Below are 26593 nucleotides of genomic sequence, written 5' to 3' on the forward strand. Positions count from 1 at the left end.
GATTTAGTAGTTAGCTGTACTGCCTTTATCTTGCCTAGATTGTGTACAAAACACCACAGAGTCTGTCCTACTATTAACTAGACATGAAAAACAAATAAAATTTGTTTTGAATATCTTTTTGAGCATCAAGACAGAATAGTGTCCTGGGTAGTTAGCCTTATCATCCATATCAAAACCTGTCTCAGACTAAAGAAGTGATATGAGAAATCATTTTTCAGATATACATAAGACAAATAATTGTAGAGCGTTTGATTGAATATACAAAAACACAAACAAACAAACTGTAAAGAGCCTTGCGACAAACATCTATCTTTTCTAGACCAGTGGTTGCCAGTTTATTAGGAGCCCATATCTGACCTGGCAATCCAGTGTCTCCTTTCGGGCCCACTGGTCCTCTCTCTCCCTGTAAGCCAGTCTGTCCAGGAATTCCCATGTGACCTTGGTCTCCCTTTGGTCCTGTTAAGAAAAATACACACATATAAATAAGAAGAAACAACATAGAGACCTACTGGAAATAATTTGTAATCACAAGGTCTGGTCAAAGATGTTTTCTTGAGATCTCTCTTACCTTTCTTTCCAGAGATTCCATCAGGGCCCCTGTAGCCTGCTGGACCTGAATCTCCTCGAGATCCCCTCATCCCAGTGGGGCCGGGGAACCCATTTTCGCCTGGTACACCTTTCTCTCCTGGGAAAGCATCCAGTCCAGGCGGTCCACTTGTTCCAGGATAACCTGGGAAACAGCAATTCAAATAAACAAATGAATCAAGAGTTATTTGTTCAAATGAACAAATATTGACTTCTAATGTTAGAATAGTCAAAACAGAAGGATGGGAGGAGTATTATTTTTTTAGCATACGGAAAAAAAACACAGTTTTCTAATATAAAGGTTATTTCTAGTCGGCCACTTAATTCTCCAAACATCACAAACTGTTGTTTTCAAGTGAAGAGAGTGAGATAATTAACCCAAATAATTGGAGCTTCTGATTCTGTTCAGTAAAACATGTAGCAAACCTTTATCTCAGTTTGGAAATAAAATGCTTGAAAAATACTTCAATAAAATAACAATGAAAATGGAAAAAAAACACTAATCATGATAGTACACGCAAAAATATTCAACTGCCAGTTATATTGGGGGTTTTGTTTACAACTAACAATAAAGCACAATTAATAAAGTGCTTAAGAAAGAAAAGAGATTCAGAAATGTTGCTTTCTGCCAACCTTGGGATCCTCGAGGTCCTGGGAAGCCGGGATCCCCCGTCTTTCCCGGTAGGCCTGGGATCCCACCTGGTCCCTGAAGGCCACGTAATCCTGGCAGTCCAGGTTGACCAAAGTCACCTGAATAAATGAAACATGGTGTCAAGCTTTATGCAAGTGAAGTCCCACAGAAACGTGCCCCTGCAGCATGTGCAGCAGGTAAAAGTCTTTGGCTCACCCAGATTTCCCTGGAAGCCCTTCAGTCCTGATGGACCTGGAGAACCTGGCTGGCTGTTGGGAATACCGCTCTCTCCTTTTCTTCCTTTAACTCCAGTTTCTCCAGCAGGTCCAATAATGTCCAGACCTGATGTGACCAAACAGAGCACTCTTTAAAAGACAAAGATCATACTTGGGGGGGGAAAAAAAAGAACAAAAACTTAAAATGTTTACAAAGCTCAAGTCAGCAAGCTGTTACACAATTTCCATGAACTCTACATCTGCAAAATAGACATCTGTACGTATATTGCCAAAAATGTTTTATCTTCATGAACTTTGTCACATTTTGTCACCTTACAATCACAAACTTCAATGTATTTTATTGGGCTTTTACATGATAGACCAACACAAAGTAGTGCACAACTGTGACATGGAAGAAAAATAATACAAGCTTATAAAACTTTTGCAGATGAAAATCTAAAAGATGTGCTTCACATTTACACCCAGCCGCCTCTACTTTGATAAACTAATACAATTCAATGCACCAAAGCTTCTTCAGAAGTCACTTTAAAAGTAATTTTGATCTATCCGTGTGTAATGATTTCTTTGCAATTGTTAGGTTTGTTACCTGGTGTTCCTGAGACACCCTTCTGTCCTTTCAGTCCATCTAATCCATAAAGACCCTGTAGGCCGGGGTAACCTGCACACATTTAAAATACATTTTAGAAATTTTTTTTTTAAAATGCAGAGCGAATTTCAGATAAATAACAAAAGTGCGGTGGCCCTTTTGTTTTACCTTTACTTCCGGAGAAGCCAGGAACGCCTGGTAGTCCATCTTCCCCAGGAATTCCAGGAAAACCCTTTTGACCTTGGTTCCCCGGAGTGCCTCTCTGCCCATCCAACCCTAGAGAATAATCAGAATCTCGTCAATTGAACATAGATCTGTGAGAATGTGTAATGAACAGGGTAAAGATAGTATTTTTTACCTGGGTATCCTTCTATTCCCAGATTCCCGGCTACTCCCTTTACCCCTTCAATGCCGTCAAATCCAGTAATACCAAGGTCCCCGATTGGTCCAAGTAGACCTTTCAGACCTAGGGGAGAAATATCAAACCTTTCAAGTCAGCAACTCCCGGTTTACCAGTGTCGATTGGCTCCAGTGAAGAAGAAGCAACACCAGTATGAGTTCAGTTTGTACCTGGTTCTCCTGTAAATCCATCCTCTCCTCTCAGTCCTGGGGATCCTGGAAGGTCCACTCGAATGCCCTTGTCACCTGTCATATTTTACTGCACTTAATAACAGAGTGGAACTTCCACATATTTACATCATGCTGGGGCCAAATGGTAGTTCAATGGTTGAATTAGATTTTTTCACCTTTTCCTCCTTTCTTTCCTTGCACTCCTGAATGACCATAGGCACCAGGGCTTCCTTTGCCCCCCTGAAACATAACTCAGTTTAAACATTTGGCCAAATGATTTAAAATTTATTTAGGGATTTGACAGGCTACTGCAAAAAAAAAAAAAAAAAAAAAGCTAAACTGGATCAAAACATTAAATTCACAAGAAACGACTTATTTAAGTAAGGTGAGAAATATGGTTACTTTAAAAAGGTTTTGAATTGATCTGAGGTTTATATTTTACCTCTGTGTAATATACCTATTATAATACAGTGGCTCTCAAATATAAACACATCAATGGTAAAAGACCCTGATTCTCTAAGAAAATAATGAATCCCATTGGAGGGCCAAGTTGAATTATTTGGATGCAAAGCATCACTTCCTAGGCTGCTGCACTTCCTAAGCAAGCACGTTGCTATGGCAACTTTGCTCACCTTGTCGCCATGCATTCCGTCAAAGCCTTGAATGCCTCTGTTTCCAGGTGTCCCTGGCATCCCCTTAATGCCTGGCAGGCCCTGTGCACCTGGATCTCCATCAACTCCTTTTTCATTGCTGGGGTCCCCTGGAAGACCGTGAGTTCCATCATAGCCTGGCACACCTTGGTCACCTTTGGTACCTGACGGGGGGAAAAAAGGATTTACCGTATATGAAATGAGAGAGGAGGGAACAGAGACCTTAGAACGGATCAACACTCTGATATGGGATTAGAGATACAAACCTCTTGGTCCGGTAAAACCCGGAGTGCCCTGGTGTCCGTGCTCTCCTTTGGTTCCCTTTATGTGGAGAAGCATTTTTGGTGACATCACCCCCGGTTTACCTTGCAGACCTTGTTCGCCTGCAAGCAGTGGGAAAAGTTAATGAACAGGGCTGTAAAGGGCTGGTAAGGTACCAGTTCTATCACAGCAGTGACACCAGAGAATGACTTGAGTCCTACCTCTCTCTCCCTTTGATCCTGACAGTCCTTTCAGGCCAACTTCTCCAGGCGTTCCAGGCCCCCCTCTTTGTCCCTCAAAGCCCTTCAGACCAGAATGTCCTGTGACTCCCTCAAAACCAGACGTTCCATGACTACCTTTTTTTCCTGAGAAGAAAAGATGACAGAAAAACAAGATTTTAGCTTAGACAGTTTGACAAATAGTCAAGTTTTTTATGTCATCGACAGTCAACCTTTTAAGGAACTGACCTTTGAGTCCTGGAAGGCCTGGTCGTCCAGTTGCACCTGGTTGTCCAGGGTCACCTGGCAGGCCACGCGCTCCAATCACACCATCATCTCCATAAGCACCTGGCATTCCTTTTAATCCTATTGGACCTGGAGGACCTGAGTCACCTTCTGTTCCTCTCTCTCCAGTTCTTCCTGATGAGGTAAAACAGTTTGCCAGTAGGAACAGTGAAAAATCAATTTTGATCTTTAAAGAATATTCCTGTGTGTCTGCTTCTCCAACCTGGCTCTCCAGTTGTCCCTGCCGGACCAGGTGGGCCTGACCTGCCAGGATCCCCAGGGAAGCCGTACTTCCCAGCTGGCCCGGGTCTTCCCTCTTCCCCTGGCAGGCCTGGGGCTCCTTCCAGTCCCCTGAAGCCGATCATGCCAGGCATCCCGTTGATTCCTGAAAACATTGGTTGAACAAAGATATTCCAGAAAATATCAAACGCTCTTTACTCCACACTTTGACCAGGTTGAAAAGATAAGCTGACCTGAAAACCCTGGCTGCCCTTGATCTCCAAGATGGCCCTTTTGCCCTCGCAGGCCAGGTAGTCCTGGGTCACCTGGAGGGCCAGGCGATGCTCCCATTACTTCTCCATGAGGACCTTTTTCCCCTTGAGATCCGTATCGGCCAGGCATACCCGGAACACCAGGATTCCCTAAAGAGCCTTTACTGCCAGGAGTCCCCAAGTCTCCACGGGGACCAGGAAAACCTGCAATAAGAAAAAAGGAAGTTAAAGACAATTTTATTATATTAGCAACTCAACAGAATAACTGTGGCAACTCCTAACTCCAAAGCTCTTTATATTACATTCCAGTCATTCACCCAATCATACTCTCATTCGCACTTTGATGGTATTAAGCTACATTTCCGTATGGCAAACTGAAAGATGCAAGGCTGCCATGCATGGCCTCCACCAGAGGTCATGGGGTGAAGCGTTGTGCCCAAGATCACAAAAACTGACATGAACAGAAAAGGGATTCTAACTGGCTACAGGACGAACTAATCCCTCCTGAGCCACAGCCGCCACTGATGATTATATGCTACGATGCTACCATGATATTTTGCTGCTGTTCTGGTTTAAAGTTGCCACATGTAAGAGACTGTCTGGATCCAGACAAATTTGAATCCAATGCTGCTAGCACTTATTGGCTCTTTCTCTCTCTCACTCCTTGCCATTGATTTTCACTCTTTTCGTTTCTCGCATACACATTCACTCCGTTGTTGTACCGAGCCCCCAAAGCCACGGGTCTTTGTCTGACATAAGGTTAGGCCAGAGCACATGGTCAAGTTTCATGACTCTTTGTTCACCGTCACCGGACATCGTCTCAGTCTCTGATACTTGCCCATGCCACCCCTTTTCTGTGCATTAAACCTTTGCATAATGTCATATCGTCACTTCTTACCTCGTGGTCCAGGAGTGCCGCCTCTGCCGAGCTCTCCTTGTTCTCCTTTCTCTCCATTGACTCCTTGCGGACCTGAGAAACCTCTTGGGCCAGGAGCTCCTGTTGGATCAAAAGCAGAGCAATGCATTAAGAAGCCATCCTACATATGGGACTTAACACAAGTCAGTCGGAAAAGTTACCTGGAAAACCTGATATTCCACTGAGTCCAGGAGGTCCAGGTTGACCAGGAGGACCTGGGATAGGTTCACAAACACCTGAGAGGAAATGATACGACACACACAGCCTTCAGGACAATGTCAAAGCGTTTTGATAAAGTGGCTGTTTATGAATAACTGTTTTGGGTGCCAGTGATGTTTGACTTCTGCCCAGCGTGAAGGTTTTCTACGATCAGACATTATTTTTATTACATTAGCTGCTGCTTCAATAAAGTTCATTTTAAAGCGTAAACACTTCAGTTCTCATGCAAACAAGTTAAATAAGTCAGAGGCAAAGCACAACAGAGAAGTTACAAAGAAGAGCAACAAATTAAAAACGTTGTTATACCAGCTACCTGTCACATCCACCTGTCCTCCAGCTCCATGTGTAATACAGTCGCCTTTCAGTTGAAAAGGAGGGAGAATGAAAGAGAAATGCATTTGGAACAAGAGTTATTCAAAAGCACAAGCTTGGTCTCAAACAAACTCAGCTGGTTTGAGGGATGCAGCGTTTGCTTTAAGTAGATAGGAGAAGGAAGAGAAGCAAACGGCTGGTCATGCTTCCTTCTTTTTTAACCAAAAACCATTAACGTTCATTCCAAATTCACTGCTTTGTAATGGATTACGCAAGAGAGCCCTTTGAAAGAGAGATGAAAATTATATAAAGCAAAAACAGAAAAAAAAAAAAAATCCAACTCAAAAACAGGAATGAAAAGGAAACCAGGCCGTCAGCTGCTCCTTACCGGGACTTCCAGGCGTTCCCTGAACTCCGTCATAGCCTGCGAGGCCGTCATCACCGGGTGGACCGTGCTGTCCTTTGATACCTACAAAGTTTTCACCTGGTGTTCCCACTAACCCAGCAGAACCAGGTCTACCGGGCCATCCGGGGAACCCTTTGTCTCCACGATCTCCCCAGGGTCCTTCGCCCTGCCAGGGAAAAATGCCAAGTATGTGATTTTTAAAAAATGAGACCATGATAAATCCCTTCTAAACCTTTTCCACAGAGATTCTGTGCTATTCAAGTGGAAAATCTGTAAATCTTTTATCAAGAAGGAGTCGGTCAGCATCCTGACTTAGCAAAAGGTTCTCCAAATCTATCAGTTTATGGGAACGTCTCTCGTCCACATCCCAGTTCACACAACCCCACAGATTTTCTGTCAAACTTGACTCTGGCGAGATTATTCTAAAGATCTTTTAATTGTCCTATCATGAAGACGTTTGTTTTATTTGGACTTGAGCTTACTGTGATGCTGAAAGATAATATTCTTCTTCATCTTCTCGGTTTTAGGTTTTATAACTTCTCCCACATTGGGACAGTTGTTTTTGTGCCAAACACCTTTAGAAACTTTGACCTAAAAGTTCACATTTTATTTCATCACACCATAAAAAGTCTTCTCACAAAGCTTTGGGGAAATGGAGGTTTCTGTAGAAGGAAACAGTCCTTCCTTAGTCCAAAATATCTGGCTTTTGGCAGCCTCTCTGACCAGTCTTTGTCTTGTCTTTCTGTGTTTTGCAATTTCTTTGTTTTTCCATGTTTCTCCAATTATTGGTAAGTTCCTTCACTGATCCATGGTGCTTAAATATTGCTGGATAAGAACAGGAACCTCCTGGTGGGACAATTACAGCTTTTCCAGGTTTATATGATCCATTGTAATTGATAGCAGATAGAAACTCAAGCAGATCGAATGCTCAAACTAAACCAAAACGTGCCTTGGTAAGCTCTTGCTGTAAGAGCATCTCAGAGTGTCTGCTGCCTGACAATCCCTGTGCATTCAAAAGATATCATGAAGTAAAATAACGTGTTTTATAAATGTCAATATCAGCATCCCAAAAACAGAAAGTTAAGCAATATGATAAAGGCCCAAAACCTTTGAGTTCTGCTAGTGTTTATTCATGAATCACAAAACTATAAATACTTGGCTTGTATTTATGAAGTACCATAAAAAATCTAATTCAATTCCAAAGAAATATAATCCAAATGAGCAAGCTAATCAAATTTAAAAAGAAACATTAAAGACTGCAATGATGGACTCACTGGAGGACCGCGGTTACCAGAGAGACCATGTAAGCCATTCGGGCCTGGAGAACCGTGTAATCCTACCACTCCATCAATTCCGGGGTCTCCAGGCTCTCCAGGGTATCCTGAGGGTATCGAGGAAAGTACATGGGTAAACTTCTAAAACACATAACCCTGAAAACAAACCAATTTGTAATTCTTTCAGTGATTAGAAATAATAATAGAATAACAAACTATGCACCTTTTTCTCTCGCAAAACTTGTTTCTCCTTTTCGCCCTTTGGGCCCTGGAAAACCATTGAGGCCAGCAAATCCCTTCAAAGCAACACGATTCAGTCAAGTGTGAGGGAGTAAATATTACAGAGGATTTTAAATAAAAAGACTGCAGTCATTATTTCCTTACAGGAAACCCATCGGCGCCTCGGGGACCCTGGTCTCCCATGTCCCCTTCGTATCCAAACTCTCCAGTCATCCCAGGATCTCCGTGCTCACCGGCAGGACCAGGTAAACCGGGGCGGAAATTTTCACCACTGCACTGACATTCTCCATGATTCCCTGTTTTCACAAAACACATTCAGGTGGGATTTCGGAGAATCAGGCTAAGAATAAGATTCTCTGCACGTGAGTAGAGCACCTTTAAATCCTTTAACCCCCGCATTGCCAGGTCTTCCCCTCGGCCCTTCATCTCCTTTAAAGAACTCTTTCCCTACAGGTAAACACAAGTTAAAGAAAAGAAACGCGGGGATGAAACTGGAATCACTCGCTCAACACACACAAACACTCACATGATCCTCTGGGTCCCGGAGGGCCTCTGCTCCCCGGACTTCCATCAGATCCTTTGTGTCCTGGAAAGACAGCCGGTCTTCCTTGGTCTCCTGGTAGACCCTTGTCTCCTTGCTCCCCCTTTGCACCAAAAGGGCCGAAGAAATCCCAAACTAACAAAAAGAAATACTGAAATTTAAATAGGTTACCGTCCATGCTAAAAGCTTTTCTTTGTGAACAGGTTGTCTTTATCATCTTCAGTTCAAAGCTGAATGATGTCATAGAAATGCGTTTGGAGTTTGTATTGTGGGATAAAGGAAAGGAATCGTACTATGAACAAGTATTTACCCTTTTACATATTTTGTCAGATTCAAATTTTAATACCAGAACAAGATAACTTGAATAGATAAAGAAAAAAAAGCAGTAATTTATTTAATTAAGGATAAAAAGCTATCCAAACTAACCTATTACTATGTGACAATATTATTACCCCTCCTCATAGTAAAATTGTGAATTATCAGGATTAAGCACAATTTGCCCAGACCTGATTGTTGTTCAACCAGTTGAAACATGAAATCATTTTAATAACATTTCTCTGACAACATGAAGGAGACAAAAAGGCCTAAAAAAATTCACACATCACATCTGGATCTTATGAAATACAAGAACAGATGAGAGACAAGTCAGTCAGTGAACTGAACACAAAACCTTATCGAAGACACAAGCCTTTTCAATGTCGAAGTAGAGCATATAAAGTTCAAAGTTATATAATAAAGCCTTATAAAAATGTAACCACTTTGTTTTATCTTTGACGGTTCAGTGGTATAAAAAAGTGTTGAAACCAAACCTGTATCAGAATATTGTAAAAGTCAATTTTGGTCAGGGAGCCAAAAGTTTTATTATCTGCAAAGAGGTCACAATTCAGCAGTGCAATGATATGCCACTGCTGAAGTAGCTTAGCAATGTAGTACGACGAGAACTGTGCAGTAACACATCAGACCTCAAATGATGAGAGCAAATTACTCTCCATTTATGTATTCAGTTTACGAACTTTGTTGCTGTGTGTCAGAGGCAGGGCGTCCAGGTGGTCCGGGGCTGCCTTGGTCTCCGATCCGACCTCTCTCTCCATCTGGACCCGTCTCTCCCCGGGGCCCAGGAAGACCACCTTAAAAAAGTTCAGACAGGTAGAGAAAACTTTAACCAGTTGACGGTCTCTCAACCAATAACAAATGAACTGTCAACATTCCAGCAAAACGATAGTGCCTGCTTTTCATTAAGTCCCCATTTCTGTGTTAAAAATGTTTTTAAATTTTTATCGATCTAATGTAATCCTAATCTTAATGTCGTGTGAAGAGACTACAATGCAAATGCTTTAGTGTCAGATGTGTAAATTGCTAAGTTGTTATTATCAATAAAGCCACACAGGCAAAGCAGATGTGCAATAGTTTGAGTTGGGTTGAAGGAACGGTGTAACACTTGCTTACGATTATTTGTCTTTTTCCATTGGAGTCCATAAAGAACCACAAAATGCAGCTTTTCTTCTGTTTCTCACAACTTTATAGATTATTCTGTAAAGCACCGTTGACAAATAATTTGATGTACCACCAGTATGTGAAGCGATTAACATAATTTATATTACTATCAGAACATTATTAAGATATAAATTATACTGGAGCACTATACAATATATTCTCATATGAATATCGGAACCTGGACCCAATTTAAGGTTGGAAAATTCAACAAATGATTGCTTATTCTGAATTCTTGCACAGATTTAATATTTCAGACAACTGCATCTGTCTCTTTTCTTATTCTCTTCTAGCTATACTTTGAGTATATTCAGTTTCTTTTAATTCTTCCCCCAAATTAACTCGAGTTCAATACATGGAATCTCCAATGATGAACTGGTACTTTAGTGGTGCTTCTTCAGAAGCACAGGTCCCACTTTTGTCTGTCTCAGCTTCTCAGATGTATGAACTGCAAATCGCGTAAAAAAGATGATTCTGAAAAAAGCAACGATGTTAAAGGAGAGAAAAAATGAGCATGCTAAGTAAATTTTCCCAGGATCAGGATCTCAATCAGTTGTTCGTCTACTGGTTTTAAACGTCTCACTTTGGGTTTTCCGAAGGAAGTTCATTTGTGCCACTAACATTCATTTTTCACTTTGAGTAATGCCCGTCATTTCCACATACAGTTTCACAATAAGTCAGTTGTGATTCATGTGACCTTTCGCCCTCATTATTCAGCTGTTTTCAAATGTGGAACATAAAAATGTATGTGTCAAAGTGCAGATATTTGAAGTCATCTTCTATCTCTATAAATAAGGATGTTGCTGCATCTGATTACTGTTTGTGTCTTGATATTATGTCATACTCAATGTATGAATAAAAAAGGAAACACACAGCTCAGGAGAGAGGATAACGAAACGGCATGATCTCTGGCAGATTTGCTGCTTATTCACATGTATTATCTTATCTTCAGGACATATTAGTGCCTTTTAACCAGACAACCCAGAACATCTTCAGGACATTTTAGACCTGTGGCGCTCAAATTTAACTGTTTGTTCAGTCATTAATCACCTTACCCGCAGACCAGGGAAATCCTGATGAAATTAGCTCCCCTGGATCACCTGTGCCTCCCTGAAACAGAGAAAATTATATTTTTTACTGATTTTAATCGCACAACAATCCAGATGTGATTTTGTATTTCACTCAATGCAATATATTTAATTCAAGTAGTTCTAAAACAGCTTCTTACATATTTCTTTTTAAATTTTACATTGTTAGAGTTGGCAAATTTAGTGTCAAGACAACAAAATCTGTCTAAGTGTTAAATTAAACTGCGTAGCCACTGTGTTCTCAAACTCTAAAGCTATAAATAAGAGAACGAGGATGTTGGCTCTTGATGATATCATAACTTGATTAGTGATTGGCTGATCACTTAAAAACAGGATCCATGCATTCATTGATGCTGCTGTCTCACCTTAGGACCGTCTCTGCCGTTCAGCCCTGGATAACCAGGCTCACCCTGAAACAGTGTTTTAATGACAAGTCAGAAAATCTTGTTTTGATTTTAATGCAAGATTAAACAGAGTAACATCATCAAACCTTTCGACCCGGAGGTCCATTTGCACCACTTTCGCCCTGAAACAAGATTCCAAACAGAATAAATGTAAGACATGTAACAGGAGGAGCGTTAGAAGGTGATTAGTGAAAATGCAACCATGCTTACCCGAGGGCCAGGCATTCCCATTATACCAGTTTCTCCTTTGCCATCTAAGTTGTCTGCCTGAAATAAATCGATCACACAATTAGCACAGGAGCCCGTGTTTCCATTTCCAAATATGAAAATAATTATTATGTGATGAAGGCTAATGAGTGATCACATACCAGATCTCCTCTTTCTCCTTTGTCACCTGGGAATCCAGAAGGTCCCTAAAATGATTCGAAATATTATCTGGTAAAGTTTTGTTAAAAATGTTATCAGAGCAGGTATGTGGATAAAAAAAAACAAGCAATATTATTGATTACAGTGATAGGCTGACGTTGCTGAGTAGTGTAGTTTCCTGGTAGGCCCTGTGGTCCGATGTCCCCCTGTGGTCAATGCAGAGAGTGCAACTTAGACTTGAGAGCATCATTATTAGGGACACATTTAGCAACTATGAAATGCTCTAATGACTGGACTTGCTCTGGACTAAAACACACCAGACCAGCACCAGCAGAATCCATGCAGACCCACTTCATTATTGACTGTGGAAACTTCCCACCGGACCACAAGCGGTTGAGATTCTGTTCCTGACTAGAAAACACTGAGGAACAGTCCAGTCCTGCTTGTCCTTTGTCTCTGTGAGAGCATGACATTGTCTCCAATTCAGCTTAACAAAAGGAACAGAACATGTGCAGCTCATGTCCTGGAAACATCTGTGTGTGGTGGAAGTGCTGACTCCAGCTGCAGCTTTGTGAATCTTACTCAAACTCTTGAATGGGCTTTGCTCTACAACCCTGGGCTTTAGTTATCCATGCTTGCAGGCCTTTTCCTGCAAAACATTTTCCTTCCTCTCAACTTTCCAGCCCACATCCTTTGATACAGCAATCTATTTACAGCAAGCTTTTTCAGTAATTACCTTTTGCAGCTCAAGTGACAACGATCCATTCCGTATTTTCTATATGATCAGGGATTATAATTCCTATTTATTTGTCTCATGTAATATTTGTATTTTTGTGAGAAACTGAATTTTGAGTTTCACAAGCTGTAAAGCATAACCGTGAAAGTTAACAACAATAAATGCCTGTTACATATTACTCTTCGTGTGATGGATCTATATAATCAATATTCCAATGTATAGAGATTCACAAACTGAGACCAGAAGCATCTATAAGTGACTGACTGGTTGATCTGTTTGCAACAAGTCAGTACAACCACTCTTGTGTGTCGTAGTGGGTCAGTCATTCATTTAACTCAGGGGTTGCTACTAGCCTCCAACTTTTAGATGCATCCCTTTTTCCAACATACATGAATCACATGTGTGGCTTTGAAATGCCGATGAGGGAATTCAGATGATTTGATACTGGTGGGTTGGAGAATGGATGCATCGAAAAGCTGCAGGATAGTAGCGATCACGGATTTGACTTGGAAATCCCTGATTTAAATCATCAAGGTGCAAATTAAGTTTCAAGATTATTGGTTACAACTGTCTTTCTGCCCCAAATTGAATCTAACATAAATGGTGGACATTGATATTTTTCCTTTGGGGATCAAACGCTTATTTATTTCACTGTAATCTTCATATTGTTGTATTAACCCCCACACAATCCTAGTGCAGGAAGCGGAGGACCCGTCAGACCACCAGTTTCCAAAACCACACACACATACAAAAAAAGAAAAAAAACTTTGTAAAAGCACACACAGAGTCAGTGCGACCCCACCGGACTGCGCACAGATTGAAAAACTCGTGGGGTCTAAATGACCCCGTCTTTTAAGTCTGCAGGAGGGTTAAAAAGAAATCTAAAATACACCTTCTCTATGTCAATAAGAGTCAGCTTGATGATTTGTTTTGCAAAGCTTCAGACAAACATCAGTGTGGGTACTCACTGTTTCTCCTTTGACTCCCTTCAACACTTTGGTCATGGTGCCCTGAAAAGAAGGAAACACTTCAAGCAACTTTCACACTTTCAAATGTCTTCCTGCTTTTAGCTATAGAGTCAGACTATGGCTATTATCTCCGGACGCACAGAGAGGAATTAACACACATATATAATGAAATACATAAAATTTTTTGGTGATGCTTTACCTTTGGTCCACGTGGCCCTGGAGGACCTGGAGGACCCTGTCAGAAGACAAGTACAGCATATTCCTCAAAAAACAGTCAGTTTGATAAGATACTCAGGGTCAGACTCAGAGATCCTTACCTTGGGTCCTACAGGGCCTCTGCTACCTTCCTGTCCTTGTGGTCCTGGAGGCCCCTGAAAAAAAAGCAAATTACAGTTGAGAGGTAAGGAATTGTAAAAGAAAAGTATTTTAGTCTGGACCAAAAGCCGACTTTTTTTTACTCGTTTGGTGCTGTTTGCATTCAAATTGTGCTTTTTTGCCAGCGGAATAAAATTTACAAACAAAGCCACGCGAGTGACAATCATCGCTCCGGTCCGGCAGAAATGATCATTTCTGGGACTGATGACAGTCCCAGAAAAACAAACTTTGGAAGTCCAGTTTTGAATGTAAAGAGCAGCTCATTACACACAGGTTTTGTGATGTGATATTGGCAAATTCAGCTGTAAACTGAATGAGTAGAAATGCTCTGGGCCCCCCAATGCACAACACGCTGGCAGCAGCGTTGCTAAGCAGAAAACAGAGGATCAGGTAGGATTTCAGCACATACAGTGTTAGCTTAATTTTACCACTAAGTCCATAAAGACATAATTCCTATAGTTGCTTCGGATCGGGGCTTCACACATGAAGCAAACCGGAGTTTGTTTGGAAGCGGACTGAGCCCATCTCAAAAAGTGGGTCTTGGTCCAGTTATTTGGCTCACTTGAGGATTCAATTGAATGTATTCACACCTAACACATTTGGTCCAGACCAAAAGGGGAAAATAACTCTGCTCTGTTTAAAGCAGACCAAATGTATCAGCCAGGTGTGAGCGCATACCCATCATATTTAAGTGGATATGATGGATATGATAGATTAAGTTGAATTAAATGTGTCTTACCGGAAATCCGTCCTCTCCTGGTCTCCCTGGATCTCCCTAAGATGTTCAAAGCAATTCTGTAAAATCTACTCTATGGCAGTGAATAAAGAGATAGTTGCTTTTGTAACCATGATGCATGTTTGATTCTCACCCTGAAGCGCTTCATGTAAACGCTGACCTCCAGAGAATCCCCCTTCTCTCCCTTCCTGCCTTTTACACCCTGGAATTGAAACAACAGCAGTAAAAATAATTACAATTTGCACAAACATGTATGTAATCACAGATTTCTGGGTAGATGAAGAGTTACACACGGGATTTCCAGGGCCCCCGTCGAAACCAGGTAATCCTGGGAGTCCAAGTTCTCCTTTGGTCCCGTTACAACCGTCTGCTCCTGGTTTCCCTCTGGACCCAGCTTGTCCTGGGTGGCCCTACAGAGGGAATAACACACCAGGATCAAACATCCTGTCAGCATACACAGAGTTTGAGCTGTAGATTTAGAAACGATGTGACGTTTACTCACAGGGATGCCGTCGTTTCCAGAGAACCCAGGTACACCAGTCATTCCCTTCAGGGTGAAACGGTTTCATGTATTTAACAAAGCAGGTTAATCTGCTACTCTCTTGTTCTTTACAAAAGAGCCATAAGTGTTTTTACCGTGCTGCCTTTTGGCCCTATGAAGCCACCAGTTCCTTGGTCACCTTTCTGTCCCTTGTGTCCTTGAATACCAGGATCCCCTGGTCGCCCAGGGGGCCCCTGTGGGCCCTGAGGACCAAGAAGCCCTGGAAGACCCTGAGAGTGGGAAGGTTATTAAAAAGAGGAAAACAATATAAATAACAAATAAACAAGTAAATTCAAAGTACTGCTATTTATGCAATTTTATAAATGAATTGTTCAATAATGACAACAGCAGTCACGCCTGGGGTAGCAAAATAAGTGACACTTTTTGTGACGGCTATTTTAAAGCAGCTTTCTTGTATGTTTGCACGTGTTGGTGCTTTCGAGTGTGACTCAAATACACTGACATCTAGTGGACAACCATTGTAAGTGCAAACGATATGAAATAGTACTTGAGAATACTTCGATAGCGGTAGTTAAAAATATTAGGCTGAAACTTGGTATCATAAAAAGATTCTATGCATTTCTGCAGACTTGTTAAGACGTGTGAGGTAAGGTTGGTGTGTTTTAAATATAAAGGCAAAATTTACATGGCATTAACAACCCACTGGTTGGGTAGTCAAAGCAATGTCTAAGTCAGAAAGAATGCTAATGAGTCTTCTCTCAGAAATAGTTGAAGCTGATGAAAAAGGTAAAGATATTATTAGAAATTAATTGCAAATAAAAATGACACATCAGGCACTGAACGCTGAAAAGGAACCAGATTCAGTGTGGTAGCTTTGGTTTTGTTTTGTTCAACTGCACTGACAGATTGTGGTTATTAGGCTTCTGTATCAACGAGGTAGTTGATGTTTATCAACAAATGTTTTTTGTGTGTTTTATTGTTTTATTTACATATTTCAAATTCGGAACGTCCACTTGAGTCAACATGTGAAAAAACGTTTTTTGAAATGCACCTTAACTTTATTATTATTATTATTATTATGTCAACAAGAATTAAAATCCTGAGAGAGGTTCTGAGACAAATGCGTGGAAGGATTACATTTTGCTTGCACGTCTTATTTAATCCGCCAGAGGGAGAAAAGAAACTTTCTTTTTATAAAGTACTCAGCTCTCCTCGTTCTCTATTCCCATCTAGTGGCCAAACCGTATATTGCACTTTTCTCATTTTTGATCAATTAGTTAATTTCAACACTTAAACAAAACTAATAAAAAAAATAAAATGCTTTTAAAAGTGAAATAATTATAATGTCTTTACCTTTTTCCAGAGAGATAATCAATAAATAAAATAAATTGAAATTAATATTGTTTAGGTGTAAATAAGGTAATGGAGTTTCGATTGAATATGTAAATTAAATATAACAATATGATTATGACAAACTTGATGAAAGAAAGAAGACAAGAGGCAAGGTTAGGTGATTAAAAGCCATGTTCCTTCTTCTTTAAGGAAGTGTGGAAATGCAAACTGATCTGAAGTAGGTCAGTTTTATAGGTGGATAAAAAAAAAAAAGAGTGAAACAAACCTTCTTTAGAGCCATCCAAACAAACAAAAACCATAACACTTTGTAAACACTGTAACTAAAACAGCCAAGAGAGATTCTGAGGATGTGAGGCGAATCAAAATCACATGAGAATAATTTTATAGGGTCAGCAAACGTAGAGGAATGTGGACAAATTCATGTAACTGGAGGACTTTTACGGTCAGGCAGTGATGACTTTAGAGGTTTGAGTTGGTTCCTGTGAGACCCAACAACAACCACTGTTTTGTTAGTTCCCTGCCAGAAATGCTTTGGACTATATTGTAGATACTAAAGCCAAGGTTCTAAGAACCATGTTGAACTACAACCTAATCATGCTCCAAACACACAGTGAGATGGTTAAAGTTAGGTAGCTGACTGCTAAATGTAAGTTAACTTGCTCATGCAGCATGTGAACCTGGAGCTGTTTGTTTGTGCTCAGTATCAATACTGAACAACAGACAGAGGTTATGTCAAAATAAGTCAAACTAAACATGGGTGTCTTAAAACTGATAAACGGCCGCGACATCCTTGTAGTGATAAGATGCATAACTGATATTTTCTCCACTAAAAAGTCTTCTGCAAAAGTATTTGCACGACCCAAACTCATCCACATTTTCTTACATTGCAACATGGAGCTGGTCCATTGGGATTTCATGTGACAGACCAACACAAGTCATGCATTTAACTGTGTAATGGAAGAAAAATGCTACATGGTTTCTAATTTTCTTTTGCAGGGAGAAAACATGAAATGTGGAGTAGATTTTTATTCAGTCCCATTTACTTTAATACCCCTAAATAAAACCCAGACTGTTTGCTATGTAATTAATTACATAGCAAACAGAGTTTATTTGTTTGTAACTTTACTTTGTTCTGGTCAAATTAATCCCTCTGGTAAAATATGGTGGTAGAAGGATTTTTTTTTTTATTTAGCAAAAATAAATTGCTAATAAATGTATTTTCTAGTTATATAAAGCTAGTTCCAAATGACTTGCAGCTACAACTGCACCAGCACGTAATTTGCAAAGTATTGAGTCAAGAGGCTGCATAGATTGAATGACAGACTTTTTAGATTTAGATAACCATTTATAACTGTCCTTCCACTTCACATTTATAAAATCCCAACAATGAGTCTTCAAGTTCTAATTTAACTAAATGTATAAATACTTTCATATTATCACTGTATACTGAGTTTCAAAGATGACAGAAACTGAATTCTGTCTAAATCCTCCCAATCATAACTGGTAGACGAAACCTGAAGGGATCTGTTTCAGTAAAACTCATTGTTCCTGAGCAGAAATCTCCCTGCAGTCCTTCCCATTCACACATCCCTACTTCACAGCGCTGCTTCTGTCTAAAGGCGTACTCCGGTTGTTACCTGCTCTCTACTTCCATCAAGCACTTCCTCCTCTCCTCACCAAGTTCTCAAGGGCTCTCACATCTTTTTTGTCTTCATTTCTAAAGCCTCCACTAGGTGAACAATGCACTCAAACTAGCCAGGCGGTTGCTATGTTCCCACTGGCTAGCAGAGTGAAGCTATGGGAGTAAAGCATCAACGCTAATAGCGATCTATTATATGACAGTTCTGACGAGGGAGCCTGAGATCAGAGGAGCTGGGTCCTCGTTAAACAGATATCTTGGATTCCCTACAGGTCAATGAACACAGGCTTTCCTGTTCGCTCTGAATTCCTCTGTCTTTCAAGGCTGGTCATAATTTTGGCTGATGAAGCCCTGGAGGCAAGTGGTGCAGCCAAGCTGTAGTTTGTGTCAGCTGTAACTACGTGACCTCTTCAAGTCTTCTCTTATGTCACCAATGGAGCTGGTTGCGGCTCAGTTTTCTTATCCAAACAAACCAACTCAAACATTTTATGCAGAATTCCTGTGAGACAGATCTCAATCAAACGAGTCTAGCAACCTTCTTGAGAATAATGTTCCACCATAGGCTGGAGCCTATCATATATTTTGACAGATTGGGTTAAACTTCATCAGTGACCTGTCAGATTATATCACAATAAATTTGGCCTACATGGTGTTGTTTCTTGCGATGCCTTGTCTAATTTGTTTTGGAAGCGAACAGAGCTAATGGATCCACTGTAATTCACTCTTAAGTTTATTCATTTTCCTTCCCTCTTTCAAACTTTGACACATCCAAGAACATTCAGTATTTCTATGCTTTATCTTTGTGTTAAATTTCATGTTTGTTATGTTTTTGTTTTTTCAATTATTTAATCATTAAGATATATTAGTGTGACGACCAATAAAGTAATCCCTGATGCCGAAGGTGATTGGTTCCACCATAACCACCTGAAATGTCATTCATACTCTTATGTTTATCTTCTTCCGCTATCTAAGATATTAAAGTTTACTGAATGACTCAGTAGAGACAAAGATTTAAGAAATAATATTAATATTTTAATACATAAACAGAATTGCTACAATTAGTAGTCATTCATTTAGGAATTTTTGTCATTCACCACATCTCTAGTAAATCTTTGCAAAGAGCTTTAAACGCATTTATTCATTACCTTACATTATTTTTTTTAATGCTCATCAATCTAGCAAGGACACATATTTGTTTGCCCTTTTGGATTTCTGTTTTATTGTTTCTCTTTACACATCATGGCTCTTATAAAACAAACTAAAAACAAACAAACAATGAGAAAATCCTGAATCCCCTCATTCTGTATGACATGAACTACAAAATTTAATCTGGGTGCTCTCATTGTGAGCATGTGGGTTTTTTAGTCATCCAGAAAACACAAAACTATTTAAAGTTCCCACTGCCTGACATCATAAATTTAACCTAGGACCAGACTGTCCCATGGGGTGGCCAGTTTGGGAAAGTTCACAAAAAGCAGGATGGGAACTCAAAGCCCAAAGGGCAAACCTCTGACCTGCGAGAGGAATAATATAAATTAATAAACAACTGACCGGAAACCCGCTCTGTTATTTCATGAGTCTGTGACTGCAGATACTGTGGACTTCATAAGACATGTTGTAACTATTTAGAAAAGGCCAGGGAGACTTATTAAAACACAATTAATCAAGATGAAGTGAGTCAGAACGAAAGGACACAACCACAAAAAGAATGCACAATAAAATCCAGGCACAATAAAATGTCCATGACATGGAAAATAAGGACCAGAATCATGAAATTTGAAAGAAAAAAAGGAAAATCACTGGATTTGGAAATTTGCTAATTTGGTCTCACGTTTCTTTAAATCTCAGCGCCACCCTTTACATTCTCCATCACAATGGGGATAAAGTAAAGCACTGCTTTAATACAGGCAAAATCACTTTGTCTCTCCTCACAAGATTAATTGGGACTGCATCTAAAAATCAACAAGTCTTATCAAAATTGAGAGGTCAGGGCCTAGTTTTAGCCTAGCACATCAGTTAGCATCTCCCTTCACAGAGCCCTCATAGTGAGATTCACATTTAATAAAGCGTATGTGATGTTTAAACACTACAGCAGCTTTATAAAACCTAATTAACCCATTTTTAAATGCTTTTAAAAATATACTTTTTCTTTTTTTGCAAAAAAAGCCTTTTGACGCTATATCTCTGAAGCTTGCATTACATCTAAAGTCAGAAATATTTTTTGAAGTTCAAACAAAGCTCAAACAAAGTTTTATGAAATGTCTGCTCCCGTCATTGAAAAACTGTGACAAATTTCTTTAAGTTGAAAGTGCTGTAAAGACATGAGGAAATGAGTATTTACATTTTTTAATCAGTTAAAAACAAGACGGATAAATTTATGAGCAGAAAAAGACCAGAACGGAACAATAAGAAGTGACCACCACGAAGGAAAACGCAAACACTGAACGTCTGCTTCTTCTTTGACTCCCCCAGTTGGACCCAGACGCTTTGGTCCACTTAGTACTGCTGCTTTGCGACCTATCTCATCTGTTTTTCTTGGACGCATTTTCCCTGGACTCATTTCCTGAAGAGCCGCGTCCCGCATGCTTGATACTCGGAGAAGAAAACAGGACTCTGCACCCCCTTCCCGGATGACTGGTCGGAGGGAGATTGGGTTTAGAGGCAGGCCAGAAAGGTTCTGCTCGGAGGGCAAACGGGGCAGTCAACTGGATCCCCTAAGGAGGGTAAATAAACATCTGCAGATGATGTTTAGATATATATTAGTGTGTGTTTAGATCCCCCGTCTGCAGCCAGGAAGGTCAGCTTTCTGAGAGTTCTGAGAATGTTCTGGAAATCCCGGATGGTCGTCATGAATCAGATAAAAAAAAAAAAAAAGATACTCTGGAAGTGAAGAGGAGGCAAGTTGGTCACATGAGATAAAGATGGAAAAATAGTGTCTAATGAAGGCTTTTCCGTGAGAAAGTTGATATTTTTTCTGTATTTTTGCCATGGAAACAAGCAAAACCTAAACTCAACGCTTTCACGAACTGCAACCAGTACTTCTGAGTCATGTCTCGGAAACATTTCTTGTTCCGCAACAGAGGGAAGGAGTCAGGGGGCAAAAGCTGACGACGTGCAGAGCAGCATCAGTCGTTTGTTGCCGCTAGGGTTGCTTCCCATGCAGATCTTTGTTTAATCATTCAGCACATAGACATTTGTGTACATTTGAATTCATGTGTTTAAGCTCTAACTTCTGCACGTGAACACACACGAGCCAGAAATGTGACAGAGTTCAGACTGAACAGAGAGCTGCTAATGACCCGTTTGAATAAAGCGTGTCTGTCTCTGTTGTAGTGATCAAATCTCGAGGGGGAGATGCCGGCCTGAGAACAGAACGGTCTGGTTGTCCAACTATCCCAGGGGTCTCTGGGGCCCGACACCTGCGATATTGCCTCACGTCAGAGGAATGAGACATCTTGAGCCTATGTTCCGAGCACACTTAGGCCTTAGGAGGTTGCAGCTGCAGTCTGTGTGTGTGCGCGTGTGTGAGAGAAAGAGAGAGAGCAAGAAATGAGGTGTTGCCTTCTCCTTGGAGATCAACCACCTGCGTGTCTGAAAGGTGTGTCTGCATGTCTGAGTGGATAATGAGTTCCGCCATCGGTGGGTCGCCTCGGTAATCCCTCTGTGACATTTATCGCTCAAATTAAAATGCTTTATATCACCACTGATTTTTGTTTTCAGATTTTGTTGAGTAATCGTGCGAGGTTGAGGGAAACCATTTGTGCTACATAACGTAAATAGTTTCCTTACAGGTATTTCACGGTGAGAAGGGAAGAAGAGTGGAGAGGAAAACCTAGTTTTTGTTTTGAGAATGTTTGTGAATGTTGAGGAATGAAGGATGTCAAGGTTGTAATTACTGGCCATTGCATGTAGAAATTATCTCTGCTGCTTCTCTCATTTATTATCAATAAGGTATTGAAATGTCAGCAATTTGAAAAAATTTAAACTTTCTTTTTTCCTTAACGTAAATGAAAACCGGACCCACATTATTTCTTGGATGGGAAATTTGACAGTTTTTGTTCCTCAGAAGCGGGGCTTGGCTTGAGAAGTTTGTGAACGTGCAGCTGTTATGTTGGACCCAATTTACATTGATAAAATCCAATAACTTGAGCACCAGGGATTGTCCTTATAATCCTCAGGAACTTCGTCTGAAACCACCCGGCTGACCCACTGGCCAGACTGGACGAGGAAATGTTTTCTCACAAGGGAACAGTCGCTGCAGTTCTAGAACATTCACAATCACGTCACTAATAAGGTTAAAAAAAAAAAAGGTTCCCCCTCATATTAGTCATTGGAGAAATACAATTCAGTATATGGTAGTCTTCACTGAACAATCATGCAGCAAATGACCCAGGAGAATCAAACCCAGGATAACAATGTTGGAGACGAAAGCCTCTGAACCTGCTGCATACCAACTCAGTGCCTGATTCATTAAATTACTCCTTAAACTTTGCTTTTTCCTCCAATCAATCACATAAAAGATCCTAATCATCAAAAATATGTAATGTTTTTGGCATATTCAAGTACACCCAGTATGTGTTCATTACGTTTTTGTGGGCAGACTGATATTGCTTTTGAATTATTGAATTATGTCGAGTTGAATTATGAAACGTCAGCACAAGCAAAGCTGCCAAAAAGAGGAGAGAAAGAGCTGCACTTTTTAGTCACCAAATAAGGAAATGTCAGCTCATTTCTGAGGGAACACCGTGGATATAAAGACAGAGAGGTGGATCAAGACATGTTATTAAAATAAAAAAATAATTTGCGTTTACAACCAACAACACAACAAATCTGTGAAACCGCCTGAAATTTAAACTGTGAATGACCTGTTAGTAACTAGCTATTATGGAAAAATTGAGAATTTTTCAGCAGGTTTGTTTGTTGTAAGCTCATTTGTACAGCAAAAAAGCTTCGTTATGTAACATAGCCAATATTAACATATTCTTTTTCTTATTTTGTTAAACATTTACAATTTCATTGATATTTCATTCATTTTTTCTGTTTTGATTTTCTACTTCTATATATGGTTTTAATTTATTTATTAAGTATTTTATTTTCCAAAGACAATTGAAACACAGTATATTGCTGATTATTTTTATTTTAAAATAAAAAAAAACCTGAATATGAAGACATTGTCACTTGAGCGTTTCCCCCAACCCCCAAAGCCAGCAAGTAATCATTTTAAATAACTATCAAAATACTAATTATTTCACAGCTAAACAGCCCTATGAAACATTTGCGTAATAACTGAGCACCTATAACGTGTCGGCATGTGAGATAAACTCAAATCTCGCATCATGCCAGTCTTAGAGGAGACTGCCTAACGTAAGAGTCTGATTGTTTATTTCACCCTGATGTGGGTTTCCATCATAGTCCCTGATGGTGAACATGGAGCTCGCAGTTTGCCTTCAAACGTTAAACTTCTTTCTGACTGCAAATAAAAAGCACTGATGCTGTAAATGGAGATGAGCAGAGATAACGGCGTTTTCACCAAAGCTCTCATGCTTTACAGACCAGACAGATTAAACAGTGATAAAGCATGTGGTGTGTGTGTGTGTGTGTGTCTCCGTGTTTTTAAATGAAACATGGGGGAAGATAGATGGTACCAGGAGGTGTCCTCCAGAAAACAGTAAAAAGAACCTTCAGAAAACTGGAATGTAGGTTATGAGGAATAAAATAAAACTGACCTTAATTCATTATTTTTGAGGGATTATGATAAAGGAATACTGACATTCAGAGCTGCAGCCACAACATCAAATGAAATATTTAAGCTCCTATACTCTGGTCACCATCATTTCACCTGTCCTTGCTTACACACTACTTACACCCTGTGCTCTGAGATGATGATAACACAAGCAGACTACAGCTGGTAAGAAGGTCAGGGTCTGTGTGTGTAGATACACACCCAGTTAAATACTGAACCGCTAAACCTTTTCCCTACTGTAATAGAGACAAGGTCACAGTCAGGGTCATTGAACGACTTCAGGATACAAAAACACAAAATCGCCACTTTTCATGTGCGCTCTACTCCTGACCACATACACACACACGGACACCCCTACGCACACACATCTGTTCAAACAATTCGCCTTCCTTCCTTTGGAAAATATTGTTACTGTATGCCTGTCATGCTTTCTGCTCTGAAATGACATAGACGCAGTGGAAAACAACAGCTTTAGATTTACAGCTCTCCATTGTTGTGTTTAGACTAAGGAAGACACAAACAGGATTTCTGAACTTTGTGCAGAATAACTGTTGCAACCAAAATTTATCAGCTCCTTAATGTTTGTTTCAGCCTCATTCAAAACGGCAAGGCCATTCAACGGATTGCAGATATGTTTTTTATCAGCTACGTGTGTGCTGAAAGGCTTTGCATCGGTATGTGAAGACATTATAGTTCAAGGCCTTTGAAGGGAGGTTCTGTTAAAATTCTTTTAAGAAAGTATAAAAATATCGTCCTACCTGCAGTAGATAACTATCATAGCATCTTTCTTTGCAGATATGTTTCAATAAATCAACATAAATGAAAGTTACATCTTTAAAAATGATTGATTTTCTGTTAATTTTGGTGATTATGGCTTATGGCTAATAAAAGCTCAATACAATTTCTCAGAAAATTATGAATTTTATGCAATTAGTAATAACACTACATTACAGTACTGACTTGAGACACAATTACTTTCCAGCAGACAAGGTCATTCTTAAAGAAGCTGGGCATTCACAAACAGCTACAAGAACGTTGTGTGGAAGAAAAAAGTGTGGCCAAAGGGTTAAGCAGCACTATAAAATCTGTATTGTTATTTTCTGTATAACATTCTTTACAAAACAAAAACTGCACACAAACTAAATGTAGTGTCTTGTCTGAGCAAATGCTTCAAATTTAAATTATACATCTGATCTTCTTCCTCTTCTGCTGTAAAATGATTGATGAAACTTTTTGAGACTTTTAGATCCTGCATCTGGCTGATTGTATAATCTGTAGGTCATCACTACACCGCTCCCTCAACCTGCCATCTGCTGCTCTTGGTCTCGTTTTGTTTATTAAGTCCAAAGTCAGTGCAGCCATCTTCTGGGGAGTGTTGTGTTTCTTTGAATCGGCAGTGAAAACAGGTCCTCCTTTTTCTATGCAAACAATAGTCATCTTGTTCCTAGACAACATCCATCTTCTAAACTATGAAGATCTGACAGTTTTAAAGGCCCCTAAAGATGGACTTTGGCTGGTCAAACCAGACAGCAACAAGAGAAACGTGAAGCAGAACTACTGATTTCTGCGTTGGCCTGAGCTAGATCTGGAGCAGGATAATATGCTCTTGTGATGTTTGCTACATCAAATATGAGAAGTATATGGTGCTGTGTGTTGGTCATCTTAGTTGTTGCTGTGCAACAAAGGCCCCACACAGATACACACGTTTCAATTGTTTAAAAACTGTTTTTTTTTTTTTCTTCCACCAAAACACAGTTACTGTGATTGTGTATTGAGAAGTTGAATTTAAATGGCTGCTCCTGATACTTAAAAAAATAAAATAAAAATGTTCTCCTCGATCCCACTGAATACCACAAAACAAGGAGGGATCTGCAACATACATTAGTGGGTGTTTCCTGTTTAAATGGGAAAGGAAAGTCATGGAGATGGAAAAAGAATCATGTTTCAGTTGTCTCCACATTCCCATTGATGTAATTTAGAGAAGTACAATAACAAAGTGGCTCCTTTTGAATAAAATACTAAAATGCTAAAAGTTTAAAAGTTTAGACCTGCTGATGCACATGAGAGGTCAGAGCTGCTCTTTTTTCCAATTCTGGATCATGATTGTGACCCAGCCTAAAGGACAAAACTTTGAATAGAAACAAATCATAATTCATCATTTTTATTCCCCCAAACACAATATGAAACTTCCACTTAAAAAGACCAAACTTTCTGTTTCTGTTAATTAGCTGAGTTACATGACTTAATATTTAGACTTCTAAACGGTCTGAACAAAATGTAAACAAATTGTTGTTTAATGCTGCTATGCCAACCTTTGATTCATACACTGTGGGTGTAATTAGGACAATTTCTGACCATATCCCACGTAATTTAATCATCATTGTGAGTTTTTTTTAAATGTTATTTATCGTTTTATCTTTTCACAAACCTTTCCATCTTGCAACAAACAGCTGCTTTCTGTCCGTCAGTTTGAGCATCCTCTGTCACATTCCCTCCAAATCCACAGACTTATTTTCACACAGGACTCTGCCAGCCCCGAGATCCCCACTGAATTCCTCTTTCCAACCGTTTTGGGAAGAGAAAATCCTCCCTACAAAATGTTTTAATGATAGCAGCAGGTTGTTGCTCCACTGCCCTCCCACAGCCTCACATGCATGAATCCTTTTTGTTTTCTTTGCTTTTTTTTAATCAGTTTAGTCTTCCCTGGCATATTTAATCTGACCAGACATCTGCAGGAATGAACGGGATCTCGCAGCTTAAAGCTGCACAAC

General features: G+C 39.9%; 1 protein-coding gene across 2 annotated transcripts in view; it reads right to left on the bottom strand.

Moving 5' to 3' along the window:
* The window catches only part of col4a2 (collagen, type IV, alpha 2), a 53967-nt gene that overhangs the window by 3281 nt on the left and 24093 nt on the right, over positions 1-26593 (bottom strand). The window contains exons 5-43 of one of the 2 annotated variants that reach the window (XM_028023605.1): positions 15222-15356; positions 15088-15132; positions 14879-14995; positions 14719-14787; positions 14589-14624; positions 13792-13845; positions 13674-13709; positions 13475-13516; positions 11914-11976; positions 11773-11817; positions 11615-11671; positions 11491-11526; positions 11366-11410; positions 10968-11022; positions 9435-9548; positions 8407-8556; positions 8256-8327; positions 8025-8176; positions 7864-7936; positions 7641-7747; positions 6349-6532; positions 5962-6006; positions 5591-5665; positions 5412-5510; positions 4496-4717; positions 4246-4407; positions 3987-4157; positions 3741-3884; positions 3525-3641; positions 3241-3422; positions 2785-2848; positions 2609-2683; positions 2397-2504; positions 2207-2314; positions 2039-2110; positions 1433-1558; positions 1219-1335; positions 569-730; positions 358-456 (exon numbers count right to left, since the gene is read on the bottom strand). In XM_028023605.1, coding sequence (XP_027879406.1) covers positions 358-456; positions 569-730; positions 1219-1335; positions 1433-1558; positions 2039-2110; positions 2207-2314; positions 2397-2504; positions 2609-2683; positions 2785-2848; positions 3241-3422; positions 3525-3641; positions 3741-3884; positions 3987-4157; positions 4246-4407; positions 4496-4717; positions 5412-5510; positions 5591-5665; positions 5962-6006; positions 6349-6532; positions 7641-7747; positions 7864-7936; positions 8025-8176; positions 8256-8327; positions 8407-8556; positions 9435-9548; positions 10968-11022; positions 11366-11410; positions 11491-11526; positions 11615-11671; positions 11773-11817; positions 11914-11976; positions 13475-13516; positions 13674-13709; positions 13792-13845; positions 14589-14624; positions 14719-14787; positions 14879-14995; positions 15088-15132; positions 15222-15356 — 3835 coding nt within the window. The remainder of the gene's footprint in view (positions 1-357; positions 457-568; positions 731-1218; positions 1336-1432; positions 1559-2038; positions 2111-2206; positions 2315-2396; positions 2505-2608; positions 2684-2784; positions 2849-3240; positions 3423-3524; positions 3642-3740; positions 3885-3986; positions 4158-4245; positions 4408-4495; positions 4718-5411; positions 5511-5590; positions 5666-5961; positions 6007-6348; positions 6533-7640; positions 7748-7863; positions 7937-8024; positions 8177-8255; positions 8328-8406; positions 8557-9434; positions 9549-10967; positions 11023-11365; positions 11411-11490; positions 11527-11614; positions 11672-11772; positions 11818-11913; positions 11977-13474; positions 13517-13673; positions 13710-13791; positions 13846-14588; positions 14625-14718; positions 14788-14878; positions 14996-15087; positions 15133-15221; positions 15357-26593) is intronic. The other variant, XM_028023606.1, reaches the window with a different exon arrangement.

Source organism: Xiphophorus couchianus, chromosome 7 (assembly GCF_001444195.1).
Source record: "Xiphophorus couchianus chromosome 7, X_couchianus-1.0, whole genome shotgun sequence".
Taxonomy (NCBI): Eukaryota; Metazoa; Chordata; class Actinopteri; order Cyprinodontiformes; family Poeciliidae; genus Xiphophorus; species Xiphophorus couchianus.